Raw genomic sequence first — 17468 nt, 5'->3', positions numbered from 1 at the left:
ATTCTAACATGCCTAAATTAACGATAAAACATATCTCTTCCAAACGGACGGAAGGACGGACTGACCCTAATTATAGAAAAGCGTCACTTTTACAGAATGAATTTATTTTTGTTTTATTATTACTCAACCGTGGCATTGAGATATAATTAGTAAACTAAATTATCCCATGCATTTCCATATACAATGTACAATACAGTATAAAAATAGTTAAGTTTTTCTTTTAATTACAAATTCTAAATTTCTAACTTTGTGAACAATTTACAATATATGCTCAGAATTTTGCATCTAGCTGGTGTGAGTTAATATTGAAATTTCATATATATATAGGGGCTGGATAAATTTTTTAAATTTTCAACTTACTAAAATTTCATTTTAAGATGTCTATAACTTTTTTGTTATTGAAGCTGGTAGAAAGCTTTTTTATCTTTTTCCATCAAAATTTCACTTATTACTGACCGATTTAGTTCTCTATTTTAGGAGAGCTTCACATTGCTCCTAGGATAGTTTAAGCGTATTTTATTTCCAAATGAAATTCCTGTAAAAGTTTTCATCTTTTTAAGAGCGAGGCTTTTTTATAATAAGGGTCGGTCCGTTCTGATTTTTGATATATTGATTCATGGTACAACAAAGTATAATATTATAAGCGAAGCATCTCTATAAACAAGTCCTAAAAATGTAAGTATTTCCATAAACATTATACTATATCATGTGTTAATGTCCGTTTGTCCTACCGTTTTAGTGCTTCACTTTTATGGATGTTGCCATCCTGGTTATGCTCCATTTTGCGATGCTATTAGATAATGTTTGACTTGACAGAAGCAGCTGTTAGTGTCTATAAAAAATGACGTCATACAAATGGCTAATGATAGGCCCGTATATATTTTACCATTGGTCAATTAAAATATATACTGACCTTTCATTGGTCTTTTGTATTGTGGGGCCTTAATGTTACTGTTACATCATGTTACTTTAGTAAGGAATGGGTAGTATTCCTTTTGATAAAATCACCAAACATAATGTTTGTCAAATTTTTAGGGTGGAAATGTTTTAGCCTTAAAAAATGTAGACCCTAATCAAACTTGTCGTAATCAAAAGTTGATGTTTTAGAAAATAATTTTTTATATGCTTCACTGTTGGAATGATGAATATTATGGGAATAAAAAATTTTGAATAGTCTTTCTGGATTGGGCAAAAAAAGTAAGTATTTGGATATAAATCATCTTGTACACAATCAGTTTGCCTTAATTATATTGAAGGGAGGAAATTTTGTCATTTTCTTTGCTAGGGTCACCTAAAGAATGTGTCCTAACATTTGTTATTTTTTTAACACATTTGTGACGAGCTCCCAAAGTTCAAAGTTTTGATTAAACGGGGTTCTTTTCTTAAACATTTTTTAAGTTTTCAAAAAGCCTTTCAAAATAATGGTGACATAATAGATATGGCACCAGACTTTTTTATTTGAATTTTTAATCATTATAAAACTGGAACTTTTTTATGTCAATAAAACTTGTCCTCACACCTTTATAGTATTTATTTTAGCAGTGAAGCTACTATAGAATTCCAAATGTCCGGGTGTCCGTCCTTCCATAAGACACAAAGTGGGGTAAACACGATTCATGGCTTCTATTTAAAAGGAATGTCCACAAGAAAATCAAATTTAGATTTTTGAAAATCTAATATTCTCTGTTCAATTTTATGCATATTTTCTATTTGTGGCATCGCGATTGAAGTGCTCTTAAATTTTTTCCTCCGCCTATTTGTACTCCCAATATTACAAAACATACAACACTCTACCTATACATAAAATATGTTCACCACTAAACAACTCAACTACTTTTGCCGCTTACTATTCATGCTGACACGTAAAAAAAACTTGTACTTTCTCTGCCCGCGTAACAATCCATGCACTTGCATAAAAAAATTCAACATTTTCTCTCCCATAATTACAATTCATTCTCTAAATGAAAAATTAGACAATATGAGTATAAAAAATTAAAGCAAGATTTCAGCTAGTACACTTTTTGAATGTTTTCACCTTCTGCTAGGTAGGTTTAGAAAGCATTATAACTAAATAAAAAGTATAGATACTTCTAGCAGATACACAGTACACACTTAGTTACCTCTAGGGTACTTGTGGATTGTGGAAAGGCTGAGAGCAAAGTCATCACGCCAGACTACAATTGAATCAAGTAAAAAGCAAATGCCAAGCCCTGGGACCTATATATGGTGAAAAAAGACATAAAACCATGATGATTCCAGGTAAAAACTAAATATTTTAGCAGGGTCTTTTTTTATTCCATTTTAAGTTCTGAAAAAAAGTTTGAAAAAATATGAAAATCTTTAATAAAAAACAAACAAAAAATTATTTTAAAAATTTTTTTTCACTAAAAGATACAAAAAAATCAAATAAATACTTAGAGCTATAAAAAATCATAATTTTCAAATATTTTTAAGGTTTATAGAAAAAAGTTAACAATAAATTCAAACATATTTCAGATCAATATAGAAATAAAACGTTTATTAGCAAAATCTTTAACATCAAAAATAAATAGCACCTAGGTACTAACGATTTTTTTTTGATTTAAACTTATACTTTTCACATTATTTAACTTTTAAGATTAATTATTTTTAAAGAAAGGTTGTGTGATTTTTACTTATAATTAATTCCATAATTTTGAGCTTCAGACAAAAAACCATACTATTTTATATTATGGGATACTCTACTAGAAGCGGCTAGGCACCAAGTTTGTACAATGTTAATTATAAATTTTTGCTATTTAACATGTTTCTACATACATTGAGAATTTCATGGCAATGTTCAACTTTCATATTAGTGAATTTTATGCAAATTAGAAATAATGACCCAAAATATCATTATTGCTATTTAAAATTATTGTAATGCTCATTATTAGTAAATTGTTTGCAATTCATTAATTGCAATTAGAGATAATGACCCAAAATATGCTATCATTATTGCCATTAGAAAATTATGATAATGCTCGATATAAATAAATTGTGTGCAATGCATTAATAACAATTAGAGGTAATGGCAAAAATATACAAAATACTATTTATTTAATTTAAGTTATTTAGTAAGCTGGATAAATTTTTAATTTAAAAAAAGTATGTTTTTTTAAATATCTACAAAAATAAAATAAAAATTACTCTTTATTATTTTAAAGTATTTTTTAATTAAAGAGGTGTGATGAAGAAAGTAAAGCAACTTTATAATCATTACCTGTCCGTACGTCCATTTGATAATTTTTTAATAATACAAAAACTATGCTGGACAAAATACGGTAGAAATAATAATTTTTCATTTGTGTGTTGCAATTTATATTGCTTGACAATTTGTCAAATTACAAATAAAATTTGTTCAGTAATTTTACAACATTTGATCAAACAAAAACTCATTTTGTAAGGGTTATTTAACTTCTTTTGCAGCATCTACTTAAAGTGTATTGTGATATAAAAACAGTAAAACCTTCAGAAAAGCATGAAAATGAATTTGAATATTCGACTCCTTTTTCAAATTTGTGCCACCTGTTTGTTCATCTTTCAAGCTTTGAATGCTCTTCAGAAGTTTTTTGAATATCCAGTTGTAGTTCAAACATTTGAGAAAAAGATAAGCAAAGATACCAAAACCGTATTTCATATATGTAAAAATTCAGAAGGTTTTGATTTTAGAAAGGCAAAAGAGTTGGGATATCCAGCATTGTTTCGGAACGCAATGCCTAGCCGTTCTCGAAATCTTATCTCGAAGCCCTCCGAATGACCAACATAGTGAAGTTTACGAATGTGTATTTATTACCATGAAAACAGTAAGTCTAAAACAAAAATATAAGAATTAATTACATAAAATTAATTGTTATTATTTTGTAACATCGAGGTTGCGTGATTTTAATTTAATAAAAAATATGAATTTTCTAAAAAACTTAAATTTGGCACGAATCATATTAAATCGCATCAGAAATTGATAATTTTAGAATAAATAATCAATAATATAAAAGTAAATATTCGTATATCAAAACTTAGCAGTTAAATGGTCTATTTGCTGAAAAATTAATGATTTAAATTTCTTCATAAAATTGTACCATTCTACGCTTATTTTCAAGAATTAAAAGATAAATTCTTACCACATATGATGTCAAACTAAGCAGGAAGGCTTATTTGAGATCTTCCACGTATCAGAGCGCATGTATATTCAAGCAATACATTATTTTCATTCACGTAGCTCCTCACATGGGAATCATCAAAGGAAAAGTGCGCGTCTCTTTTGTTTGTTTACAAGCCACGCGCGGAGATAGTTAGGAATGCCGCATAACACACTCATTCTCTGGGGAATTCTGGTGTAAGGAAAAAAGGGATTAATGGGTTCGAACTTGCCGGGGAATACAAGAAATACATACCGACACACACCCGTCTATTCATTGGGAATCGAACACAATACCTCATCTTTGCAATATACGTGCAGACAGTGTCCACGAAATCACAATCTCATAACGCATAAATTACAAGAGTTTAAAATGTCATGGCCATAAGGCCTAAAATTGGTTATGGAAACTTACGAATACCACAACAACTCAAACCGCCACAGCTACCGCATAAGGACAGGAATAAGGAATGGGAAAAGCATTCAACATTCATGAATTGCACATTTACCACTCACACATCTCATTATATCATGGCCTCATAATCTCAAATAAAATTAGAATTACAGACCATGTAATTGCGAATACATGAATTAATAATCATTAGTACCTAAACTTATATTAGGTACCTACATAATAAAATAAGTAAATGATTTTTATACTAAAAATCGCATCGATAATTAAATAATCAACTCAAACTTTTTTCATCAAAAGAAAGAAAGATTAAATAATAACATTTCTTCTACTAAATCTTTTTGCTAGAAAAGAAAAGTAAAATTGCATAAAAACTTCTCAATAATTAGAATTTTTCTCCGACAGAAAAATAATTGTGCTTACATCTAAACATTTTTCAGATAAGATAAGTAAGATCCTTACATCTAAACATGTTTTAATAAAATAGATACTTAAATCTAAATAAAATATGACTGTAAAAAATCATCAAACTTTGGAAAATTAAAATTTCATAATTTTAAATCTTCGTGAATCAAAAATGCGTAAAATTAAAATTGCAATTGAAATATGCAAATTAAATTTACTAAAATAAAACAAAAGCTCAATGTAAGAAAAGAACTTTTCTAAAATGCTGAATCTTCAATTTCTCTCTGTTTTAAGAAGAAAGCAATGTATACATATTCATACAGTCATAATTAAAGGCAATTTGGGCCTCAGTTAGAATGAATCCCTCAAGATACAAACTAACAATATCCATCAAATAATAATAAATGCCATGTTCCAGCTATCCTGTTGGACGTTATGACTTTCCATCACAACTTTTGATACTGCATAATTTCTAACAGGATTTCTGGCGCAGGGCTGCATCAACTGAAACAAACATAATTAGTGATGTTTAATTCAAATCAAAAATAAAAAGAATCATGAAATAATTCAAAGAAACTTTTAAATTCATCAATCAAAGCAAATCAAAATTAAAATAAAATATTTTATGCTTTAGTTTTGCCGTTTTGCGTCGGGCCTGGCCAAGGAAACAGAGCTTAGGTACGTCGTAAAGCGGTCTTATTAAGCTAAATTCTACGAAATCAAAGAATCTACTTAATTCATCGCGAAAAAATCTGCATTTTCTTTAGGTACATCAGTTCAAAGGTAAATAGTAATAATTTTAATATGCATGTAATATTAAATTATTTATGTGATTGTAATAAATCATAAAGAAATATTTAAATGATGTAAAAATCTCATTTTGTTAATTTCTTATCATATCAAATTTCAATCCAACAAGGATAAAAATGTTTATATCTGCGTAGGTACCTAGGAAATTTTCCTCGAAAAAAATCCCAGGTCTCGGAAAGACTTAAATCATTGAAAGAACTTGCGAAAACGTATAAAAAACTTAAGTTTGCATTTCAAATGAAAAAATCTTGCATCGATTTGAAAGTTTAAACGAAATTGTATCAAAAATTGCGTTTTTTTGTCTTTCGAAAAAAAATCTGATAAATCTACCGAAAAAATAAAATTCAAAGTTAAACAAGAACGATACTTATACTAAACTTTGGGTAGATCGATCTTCAGCAGTCGTCTTGCGGAAGTCTCGTTATCTGTGGCGGCTGCGTCATCTGATAATTTGTATTTGGCAACCACAGTCCTTCCACCTGGGCGCACTTCTTGAACTCGTCCCAGTCTAAACTTCTTCATCAAACTTGTGCTGTCATCAACAAGCACCACATCTCCTGGCTCGAGCAGCACCTTTTTGCGGCGCCACTTGATGGACTTCAACAGCTCGGGCATGAGCTGCTCCTTGTACACCTGATGGAATTGCCTGGTCAACTCCTCCAAGTTCTCCAACCTCCTGGTAATCGGCTCCTTGCAACCGGTTTCAAACGTACAGATTGCATCATTTGTCCTGCCTCCAAGCAAATCAGCAGGTGAAATTATTCTCCAGGTATTGACGTCTTCTCCTGCAGTGGCATACGTCAATGGTTTTGAATTCAGCACTCTAGCTGTCTCAGCACACAACACCAGTAAATCATTGAAGGTTACGGTAGCTCCGGCCAACTTTTTGTTCAACACCCGCTTGACCAGCCCAACCTGTCTCTCCACAGTGCCAACGAATGAATGTGCAGCTGTGGGCACAAGATGCCATTCAAAATGCATCCTGGTATCCTTCAAAAGTTCATCTAGAATGCGTTTGGTACCAGCCATATTGGTACCACGATCAGTAGTAACTCTGCTTGGCATGTTGTAACACGCCTGAAGTTTTCTCAAGCCGACCAGCACGGCTTCAGTTGAATAATCTGTTAAAACATCAATAAACACAGCCTGTGTAAATCTACAAGCCACTATCAACAACCAGACTTTGTACTTTGTCTTGGTATTCCTGGTGCCAACGCCAGGTTTCACAACTTCTATGGGCCCCGCAAGGTCCATGTGCACCTCTTGGAAGGGCACTGACGGCTCCACACGGTCTGGCAGGATATTAGCCATTGCGGGACTCGAACGCTTGGCATACTCAATGGAACATGCAGCACAATTCTTGACCACTTTCATAGCCTCCATGCGGCCATGTGTAATCCAAGCATATCTTCGGCTTTGCGCCAACGTCTTACGATGGCCTCCATGTCCCCGCTCATCGTGAGACTGTTGGAGGATGAGCTTTGCCAGCCTGTTGTGGCGGCTAAGCAAGACAACACCTGGGCTGTCCTTCATAACTTTCCTTGGGCCTCCAGCTGCGGCCTCAAGAGCTTCATCACCTCTGGCAGCCATTTTCAGTATTGTAAATGTCCGAAGAGGAAAACATCCATCGTGACCCACTATGGGCCAACAAACCTGGACTTTGTGATGATACGGTTGAAGAGAATCGAACTTCCCCTCGGCGTCCATGGTCATCTCCTTCTCTTGGTTGAAGGATGTCAAAAACAGGTCACAAACAGAATCCAAGTAAGTGTTTGTGAAAGTATAGTTCTCATAATACCTAGAACTATCATTGTTGCTACCACCATCCTCAATTGTTGCAACACCACGTTTCTTAACAAGTAACAACTTGAAAAGGTTGGCAGCCTTAAGAACTGCGGATACAGTCCTTCTTGCCTGCCTGTAGGTCCTCCTTGCCAGCGACCTCCAGAAATCGTTGTCCACCATTTGTGTGAACATTACCTTGAGCTTCGCCATCTTTGGATTAAGCTCACTCTCAGGAATAGATGCGTTAACCTCACCCGCCGTTTTAACGGGCCACTGGTCCTGTTCCAGGTGCAACCAGCTTGGACCTTCCTGGTATGTAGATCCAGGTTGTACATCCTCAATTGTACACAAACCTCGCGTAGCTAAATCCGCAATGTTGTGTTGGGTTGGAACCCATCTCCAATCTTCAGGGCTCGTCAACTGTTGTATTTCAGAAACACGATGACTGTTGAAAACATTTAGCATAACACTGTCACTGGATAACTGCGCCAGGGCACAGCTGCTATCACTAAAAAATACTTTGCCAGAGATGCTGAATGGTAGGGCTCTGACAACTGTATCCACAAGCCTCGCCAAGATTAGGCAAGATAGCATTTCTAACCTTGGTATAGACTCTATCTTAACTGGTGCGACACGTGACTTGGCGCAACACAAAACTACATCAAATCCTCCAGCAACTGGCCATCTCAGGTAGGTGATGGCTGCATAGGCTGAGCTTGATGCATCACAGAAACCAATTACCATTGGAAGCCCCAATGGCTTATCAGGAACCATCGAACGTCTGAACGACACATTTCCAAGTGCCGCCCTGTCCTGGAGGCTGCTCACGAACTCTGACCTCATCTCTCCAGGTATGGAATCATCCCAGTCACATCCATGTATACAAACTGAGCGTAGACATAACTTGGATTTAAGCAGCAATGGTGCTGCTAGACCCAACGGGTCATATAGCTGTTGTACGATTCTCCAAACTTCTCGTTTAGTTATCGTTTCAGGTAGACTTCTCCAGAGATCCTCCAAATCCAGGTCTTCTAGTAACTTTCTACCCTTTATCTTCGCGCCGTGGTTGGCTCTGACAGGCAAGAACAATATATCCTGTTTTGGGACCCAAACAATGCCCAAAACTTTCACACTGTCAACATCATCTCCAGAATAAATAACAGATTTAAATCTGAAATTTCCAGGTTCAATCATCTGTTCCAGCTCTCGGACCAGCTGGACAGCTTCAGGTTTACTGTTATGACCGCTTAAACAGTCATCCACGTAAGTACAAGTCTCCAATTTTACCGAAGGAGGATCTTGATACAACACAAATTCAGATCTGAGTGGCTGCTGAACATCTCTCCACACATCTTGATGGGCTACAACATCAGAACCTCTAATCTTCTCAGATCCATAAACATCATGAACATCCTGCAGGGATCTTCCACCAAAAATACGACCAGTGAGTCTGAGGGCGGTCACGGCCATATCGCCGGCGAGGGCTTCACCAAAATTAACAGTTCTGGTGAGATAAACCTCCGGCTCTCCATCAACTGTATCAGCAAAAAATACGCGTTTCAGCTGAGAATCTTCATAGGTAGCTAACAAACTGTTATAAAACTTCTGGATATCAGCCACAAGGGCACACTTGTAGCTTCTGAACCGAATAAGATTATGCATCAGGGAATATAATGGAACTGGCCCGTCCATCATAATACTGTTGAGACTCAACCCCTTGCAACAGAGGCTACTGTTGGCGCATATCCTCAACGGCGTGGAGATACTTTCTTTATATGCACATACCAGGCTCGAATAATACACAGGCCCAGTATAAGACAGGTCTTCTGGCGACGCTTTTGTATACACGCCACGAGAAACAGCTTCATTGAACACTTGGCAGAAAGTATCGTATTCGCCCTTTTTGACCATTCTTTGCCGGTCACGCAGGCAAATCTTGTACGCCTGCTCTGAGTTATCAAACAACACACTTGGCGGCGTTTTATAAGGATATGAAGCCTTCCAGATACGGCTTTCAAGATCCAGCGTCAAACCTTCTTCAATCAGCTGCCGCTTGCGGACATCCAAGGCGGACTGCCCGGCGGCAATGGCAGCACAATGGCGGCAGTTCTTACAGCCGCTGCACATTGATGGCGGCTGTATCCCCAAACTCTCGGTGGAAAGGAACTCCATCTTGCTGACCTCTAGCTTAGTAGCTTTACAAGCGACAGGATTAGCAACAGTCCTGCCGTCCACAGACACAACTAGATAACCTGTACCAAATAAGCTTCTGTACAGTCTAGAATCACCAACCATTTTATCTGCACACGGGAACATAGCTGGTGTCAGATGACTGATAAGAACGTCAATCTTACCGTCAACCATAGAAAAATTATCAGGCTTCATATCGAAAATCTCGGCGGCGGCTGCAGGATCAATAGAACGTAACCCTTCTTCAGTACCAATGCTGGGCACTACCGCCGCCTCCAGAATATGGCAATTCCGGTTGCGGTCAACCAAGCAGATTTTAACCGTAGGACATGCTTGGCTCTTTCCATCTGCCAAAGAAATAGTAGCTGTGCGACCAGTTGATGGCAACTCTAACTTCTTGGCGATACTTCTAGAAATCAATGTGAGATTTGCTCCACTATCCCACATTGCATTGACGGTGACTTGGCGATTGTCAGCCGCCACGGCTGGTAGCTGCTGCAACATCAGCATATAATTGTTCTTGCTGAACAACTGTGATTCATAAACTGCCGCAACTTGTCCACCAGCAACAGACTCATGAATTAACGAATTATGAGGTTGGTTGCAGCTGTCTATGGTACAGCTGCCAAGTCTATCGGCCTTAGGGCAATCAGCAACCCTGTGCCCCTTTTGCAAGCAAAGCAAACAGGCGCCGATTTTCTTGATAAAGTTTTTACGTTCAGGAACAGACAGATCCCTAAACTTGGAACACTTAAACAACAAATGTTCAGAACTTCAACCTTCCGACGGGCAAGGCTGTTTCTTCTTGGTCTTAGCTGGAGACCCAGGTTTACCTACGGCTGTAGCAGCTGCCGCAGGATTACCCTTCTTCTTAGAGGGGGTGTCTGTATCAGTCGAGCACCGCATTAAAATAGCGCCCCTCTGCTCCTCGATAATCTGCATCAACTTTGGCACATTTGGGACGTCCATTGAGCCCAATGCCACATTAAGCTTGTCTTGAAAATCTCAAGGTAACTTCTTGGATAACATCTCCAAAAGTATCACGGTCAACCACTGGCTGGTGGTAACCTCATCATCTTCATCATCTTTAGTCAGCTGCTCCAGCTGGCTAACTGCACCACCGAACTCTGCTAACACAGTCACAATCTGGTTGGAATCCGACGGTTTAGACTTCTTCTCCCATTGGTTGAAAAGGCAGAGCATCTGACGTGTCTTAGACTTGAAACGCGAGTCAAGGTAAGCCCACTGAGATTCATGCGATTGAATCTGAGTTAATTGGAGTCTCAGCTCTTTATTTTTACAGACCTTCTCACTGCTCAACAATAACTGTAAATACGACGGGTCCTGTCCTACAGTAAGCTTTTTAAAATTGTCTTTGAAACTTACGTAGGATGCTTCCTGGCCGTCAAAAGAGGGGAGAAGACGTTCGTCAACACGATTCATATATCCTGGCGTGAACATAGAACCGGTGGCGAACTGCGGTGTGCCAAACGGTGACACAAATGGCGATGCTGTCGAGGCACCCGCCGTCGTCGTGGGTGGCTTCTTAGGTTCAAGCTTAACCTCAGCCAATTGTTTCATCAAAGCAGACAAAGTGTTTATAATTGGATCGGGCAAGGGAAAGTATGACCCTTTAATAACTTTCACAATCTTCAAGCATCGATCATATAGTTCAGCCTGATGGTTAGGCAAATTATCACCAATTAAATCAACAACACTTCGAATGTCACTAAGCTCTTCTATAGCATCAAGAGCATCCTTCAAAGCACTATAGTCTTTTTGCACAGTAACTATATCAGAATAAATGTCACTAAACTCATCAAGCTCTTGGATTCTCAAACCAAGCTTGCTAAAACCGACCATGATGCTGTCAAATGTCTCGAACTTGTCATGGACAAGGATTGACTCCTTAGTGAGATGTCTAACATCAAGTTCTGAAGTATCACTGACCAACTTCATCACTCTACTTAGCTCACTGGTTAGGGCCACAACGGCTGGGCGCAGCCGCTTTCCCAATTGTTCACCTTTATTCTTTTTAGGACCCATGATTGTCACTAAAGTTAACTGTACTGATTATGACTATAATAATGTGTGGTAAGGTATCACAACCAACACATTCACAAAACTTCACAGATTCTTCTTAGCTGCATCTGTTCTGTCTTGTTTTCATGGTTTCGGAACGCAATGCCTAGCCGTTCTCGAAATCTTATCTCGAAGCCCTCCGAATGACCAACATAGTGAAGTTTACGAATGTGTATTTATTACCATGAAAACAGTAAGTCTAAAACAAAAATATAAGAATTAATTACATAAAATTAATTGTTATTATTTTGTAACATCGAGGTTGCGTGATTTTAATTTAATAAAAAATATGAATTTTCTAAAAAACTTAAATTTGGCACGAATCATATTAAATCGCATCAGAAATTGATAATTTTAGAATAAATAATCAATAATATAAAAGTAAATATTCGTATATCAAAACTTAGCAGTTAAATGGTCTATTTGCTGAAAAATTAATGATTTAAATTTCTTCATAAAATTGTACCATTCTACGCTTATTTTCAAGAATTAAAAGATAAATTCTTACCACATATGATGTCAAACTAAGCAGGAAGGCTTATTTGAGATCTTCCACGTATCAGAGCGCATGTATATTCAAGCAATACATTATTTTCATTCACGTAGCTCCTCACATGGGAATCATCAAAGGAAAAGTGCGCGTCTCTTTTGTTTGTTTACAAGCCACGCGCGGAGATAGTTAGGAATGCCGCATAAAACACTCATTCTCTGGGGAATTCTGGTGTAAGGAAAAAAGGGATTAATGGGTTCGAACTTGCCGGGGAATACAAGAAATACATACCGACACAAGCATATTATTTGTTTCTAGGAGGTATATCTAGTGCAAATGATATACCAACATGGAAAGGAAAAGATAATAACCTGACATATGAGAAACTTGCAGACATACTGTTTGACACAGACTTCAGCAATGTAGAAGTAAATGAAGAAACACAACGTTTCTTTATATTCCATCATTATTACTGTCTGAAAACAGCTATACCAACTGGAAAGACATTAATTGTAACAACCAAAAGCAAATCTCTGAGAATTTCTCCTAAACATGAAACTACTGATTTAAAAATTACAAACAAGGATACCCCTCATTCAATGCTTGGCCTAGATGTCAGTAATGATACTACCCACTACTGGAGATACAAACTTTCATATGAAGTACATGATGACAGTATTTATGAAGGAACTACCTGTGTTGACTATAGAAAACTTGAAGAGAAATATGGTGACTGTCTTTACAAAGCTCTTAAGCTACATGCTTATTCAACATATGGTTGTTACCCTCAATGGATTGGTGATCTAGGAGATAAAGTTTGTGAGACAGATTTGACACCGCATAGAATAGAGAATGGTACATATGAAAATTTTCTTAATGATTTGGATGCTCTAACTGATGGAGATAACATTGATATGATGAATCAATGTCCCCGTCCATGTTATGCAGTGACAGTAAGTCTTGTTGAGACTTTCCATATGGTTAACATAAGAGACTTTTCATTTGCTCTGATATCCAATGAAGCAGAGACAGCAGTAGTTTACAAACTTGCTTTCAGTTATGACTTCTTTGCATTGATTACAGAACTTGGTAGTAGTTTGGGACTTTGGCTAGGTATTTATTAGTTTTACAAATAATTCAAAATAACAAAGGTACTCAACAAAGATCTAAAAACCAAATCAAGTAATTATAAACTATGGTTGTGCCGAATATATGGCAATACTATAAAGGACATATTGCAAAAGCTTAAGTTTAAATTTTGAAGCCTCTAAGTCAAAAATTGCGGTCACAGGATCCCTTTTCTAAAGACCTGTAGAATTAGCACATGCAGGATCATACATGGAACCAGAAATTTAATTGAAACCTAGTTTTCATAAGAGAATGCATAAGATATATTAGTATTTTGGTAACATAAAATGTTTTTTTTATGTCCACAAAATAATTTTCGGTGTTATCCTGTTAGGAATTTTTTTCTTCATTTTTTTTCAATTTTATGCCCCCCCCCCCCTCCTCCTGAATAATTGACTGGGTTAGGTAAGGCTAGGTTAGGTTATATGGCTAGGGGGCCGAGCGCCTGCGGCTAGGCAGGCTAGGGGGCCGAGCTCCCGCAGCTAGGCAGGCCAGGGGGCCGTTTTTCTGAGGGGGGGGGGGGTTAAAAATTGTCAAATTTTGAGAAAAATTTCCTAAGAGGATAATACCTAATTTTCTTCTTTTTACCTGGATGATTCAACAAATTCAACTCCCAGTTATGTGTTATACCCATATCTAAACAGTCACTCATTTATAGCCCTCTACCTTTCACCGGTTTATGAGAAAAAAAAATTGCAACTTCATTATTTGGTTATCTGGCTTAATATCCAGTAATTTGCCAGATACAGAAAACCAGCATTAAAATCAGCTGAATATCTGGTATCCGGTATCCAGCCAAATATGTATCCGGCCCATCCCTAATGTGAACATTATTCTAGGAATATCTGCTATCAGCTTTTATGATTTATTAGCAGCACAATGGCCGTTGGTTAAAGGCATAGTATGCAGTGTAACAAGTCACCAGAATGCTAATTAGAGGTTCATTCCAACCCAGATCTAAAGTTTTAAATCACTAAATTTTCTAAAATTTATTTAAGCCTGTGCTGATGGTCAATATGTAAATCATTTGGATTGTTTTTATTTGTGTCAATAATAGGCACTTTCTAAATTGTAAACTTTCCAACCACAAAAATTTCTCCTCGTGTTGTGCAACGGACAGCCACAATTAAAATTGTTGGGTTCAACCACCTCTCCCCCCCCCCTTTGATAACCAAAATGTGTTCTTTTACCCAATCCTTTTTGGAAGTTGGGGGTAATTATCCCCTTCCCTATGTAAATTTTGCTTTTCATTCTTTTAAACCCTAACTCTCGAAAAAATGGAATTGCCTCACCCCTAAATACTTATTTTTTTATGGTTTTGAAGTTTTATGACATTTGTCCCACTATCCCCCTAAAAAAAATCCGTCCTTCAACCAAACTTTAACACACAAAAATTGGTGTATTTGTTTTAATGTCATCATAAACAATTATTTGAAATAAATATTTAAAACGTAAAGAACCGAACATTTTAATTTCTTTTGCACAGAAGAATTTTTGTGGATCATAAGGTTTTTAACATGTTGAGGAGGCGACTTTTAATATAAGAAATATAATATGAGGGGGGGGGGGGGTTGGAGGGAAGCCCAACCTTACAAAGGCAAATCTACTTGTTTTTAAAAATTAAAAATCTAACTGAAAGGGTTTCGTGATCATCAAGAATATGAATATAAACGTGAAAGGTTTCGTGAAGTTTTTGAATTTAATGAAATACTTTAAAAATACATAGATCCTACCTTCGACCCATTAAAATTCATAGACCATAGGAACCACTATTATACAAACTAGCTGCTCAGTTACGCCCATAGTGGCCTGTAGAAGCACTAGAAATAAGGGTAAAGTAACCCCCCCCCCCAAACAATTAATTTGCAATTTTAGTTTTAAAAACAAAAAAGTCTTTTAACATCATTTAAACACGTTTAAGTTAATTTATTATTTGATAAGATACAAGTTCGAAAATACAAATTTTAATACAAATCTTTCCTCTAAAAATCACATAGGCCAAATACAAATGCCAACAATATAAAAAGCACTTTTAATACTTTACATAAAATGTTCTTGATATTAAAATTAATGCAGATGAGTTTCAATTATTAGATAGGATCAAATGAAAATATCGTAAACGTTACGTAGGCTTAAAAGCTAAAGCTTCTTATTATGAAGGGTTTCAAAGGTTTGATGGGAATTATCTAATATTTTTTCTAATTTAAGGAAGGTAAAATGAGGGATTTTAAAGTTTAAAATCCCACTTTACCCCCCCCCCCTCTCCCCCCCTACCTTGGACGTCTATGCAGGCGTACCTACCTTTTTGTCCTACTTAAGATTTTAAATTTTGTGTTATGGGGGGTGGGGGCTGCTGTGCTACTATAAGATAGACAGCTAAAATTTTTGGTGAAGATTCCCTGTACTAATTAGCATTAAAAATATATCTAATTTACTTGGATAATCGGCCATGTTTCAAGAGACACAAATACTTAATCTTATAAAGAAATTATAAAGGTTTTTCTTTTAAGACTACTGAACATCTGCTTTATAACTCACTTTGTATATACGTATCCTTATAATAAATGAACAGGATGATTGTCTGTCTGTGTGTATCAGCCATGTGACGTCATAAAATGAGGATTATCTATCTCTTTTTCAGGGTTTTCTTTTCCTCTTCTCCTCGCGTCTTTTTTTTATGACGTCTCATGGTTGATTTTTGAGACACTTTGTTCCTCTCCATTTAATTATAATAGTTGTAAATAAAAACTAAACTTTAAAATCGTCTTCCATAGATATTCTTCAGAAAAATAAACCGTCATGAAACCGAAATTACTTCTTATCTCTTTACTAACTACAAAAATTTTCGACGTATGAAAAATTCAGACATCAGCCAATAGGAGAATGGTGAAGGTATATTCCAGACATGTCATTGGTTCAAACATTTTACATATTGTTTAAATCCGCCAATAGGACAATAGTGAAGGTAAATCCTAGACCTGTCTGCATTGGTTCAAACATTTTACAGATTTACATAAGGACATACTTTTTAATTTTCGCACGAATTATTAATCAGCTATAAATTTTCGCATTTCTTAGGCTAAAACTTTAATTTGCTAAATATCCCTTTTTAAGTTTGACTTTAAATGGGGTCAGATGGAATATCTAGATATTTTATATCTATTAAAAAAAGTGAACATTTTATAATGATAAGGCTGCCTTATCTTTTCTTGTGTTTAGTTGTTACACGTAGTAACAAATTTACCTTTTTACAATATTAAAATATATTATATTGTTTGGTATTAATATATTTTTAAATTTCAACTGAATGATTCCTATGACAGTTTACAAAGCGTAGCAACTCTTTATGTCCGTACGTACATTTCGGTTAGCTTTTTTGTTAATTTAGGCATGTTAGAATTTACCTTCCTATTTCAAACTTTGCAAGTACAGTGACTCTATAATCATTACAAGTATGTCCGTACGTTCATTTCAAACATGCTGTTTTTTTTTCTTTCTTGTCAACAACTTTTTATATGAATAAGTTATCTTATAGATCTGATATTTTTAATACGGATTCCAAGAACAACAAAGCACACTGTTATTAGCAAAGCATCTCTTTAATCAAGTCCTAAAGTAAGTATTGCCATAAACAATTTTCCTTATTTAAGCAGTTTTTCTACAAATTTACTTAAATACTGTTTCGACTTTTATACATTTATTTTCTGATTATTCAGTTTTCACACAAGTTTTAATGTTTGATTGTCCCACCATTTCTGAGCTTCGCTTTTATAGACGTTGTCATTCTTGTTTTTGTTTTAGCTTATTACACTGATATCATTTTTTTTATGACAAGTGATTGCTGTATACCAGGGAATTAAAGGGATAAGATCATGGCAGATAAATTTAAATAAATACACAATGATGATACATAGAGTCACCCATTCTGTAGATTCAACCTAGTGGTTGAAACGCTTGAACACTAAACTTAATGAACCAAACAATTGAAGTTCAGTAAAGTCACCAAAGTTTTT

The 17468-nt window shown here is 35.7% G+C and overlaps 2 protein-coding genes across 2 annotated transcripts in view; one reads left to right on the top strand and one right to left on the bottom strand.

Moving 5' to 3' along the window:
- Window positions 1-6845, bottom strand: part of LOC145306342 (uncharacterized) — a 29081-nt gene extending 22236 nt beyond the window's left edge. Inside the window, exons 1-2 of the mRNA XM_080148432.1 lie at window positions 6260-6845; window positions 914-941 (exon numbers count right to left, since the gene is read on the bottom strand). Of these exons, the coding sequence (XP_080004558.1) occupies window positions 914-941; window positions 6260-6845 (614 nt within the window). The remainder of the gene's footprint in view (window positions 1-913; window positions 942-6259) is intronic.
- LOC145306063 (bicaudal D-related protein homolog) overlaps window positions 1-17468 on the top strand; it is a 318688-nt gene that overhangs the window by 213430 nt on the left and 87790 nt on the right. The window lies entirely within an intron of this gene.

The sequence above is a fragment of the Acartia tonsa genome, chromosome 14, assembly GCF_053477335.1.
Source record: "Acartia tonsa isolate MP-2025a chromosome 14, ASM5347733v1, whole genome shotgun sequence".
NCBI classification, from domain to species: domain Eukaryota; kingdom Metazoa; phylum Arthropoda; class Copepoda; order Calanoida; family Acartiidae; genus Acartia; species Acartia tonsa.
Note: the sequence above shows the minus strand (reverse complement) of the source record. Positions and strands in the feature narration are given on the sequence as shown.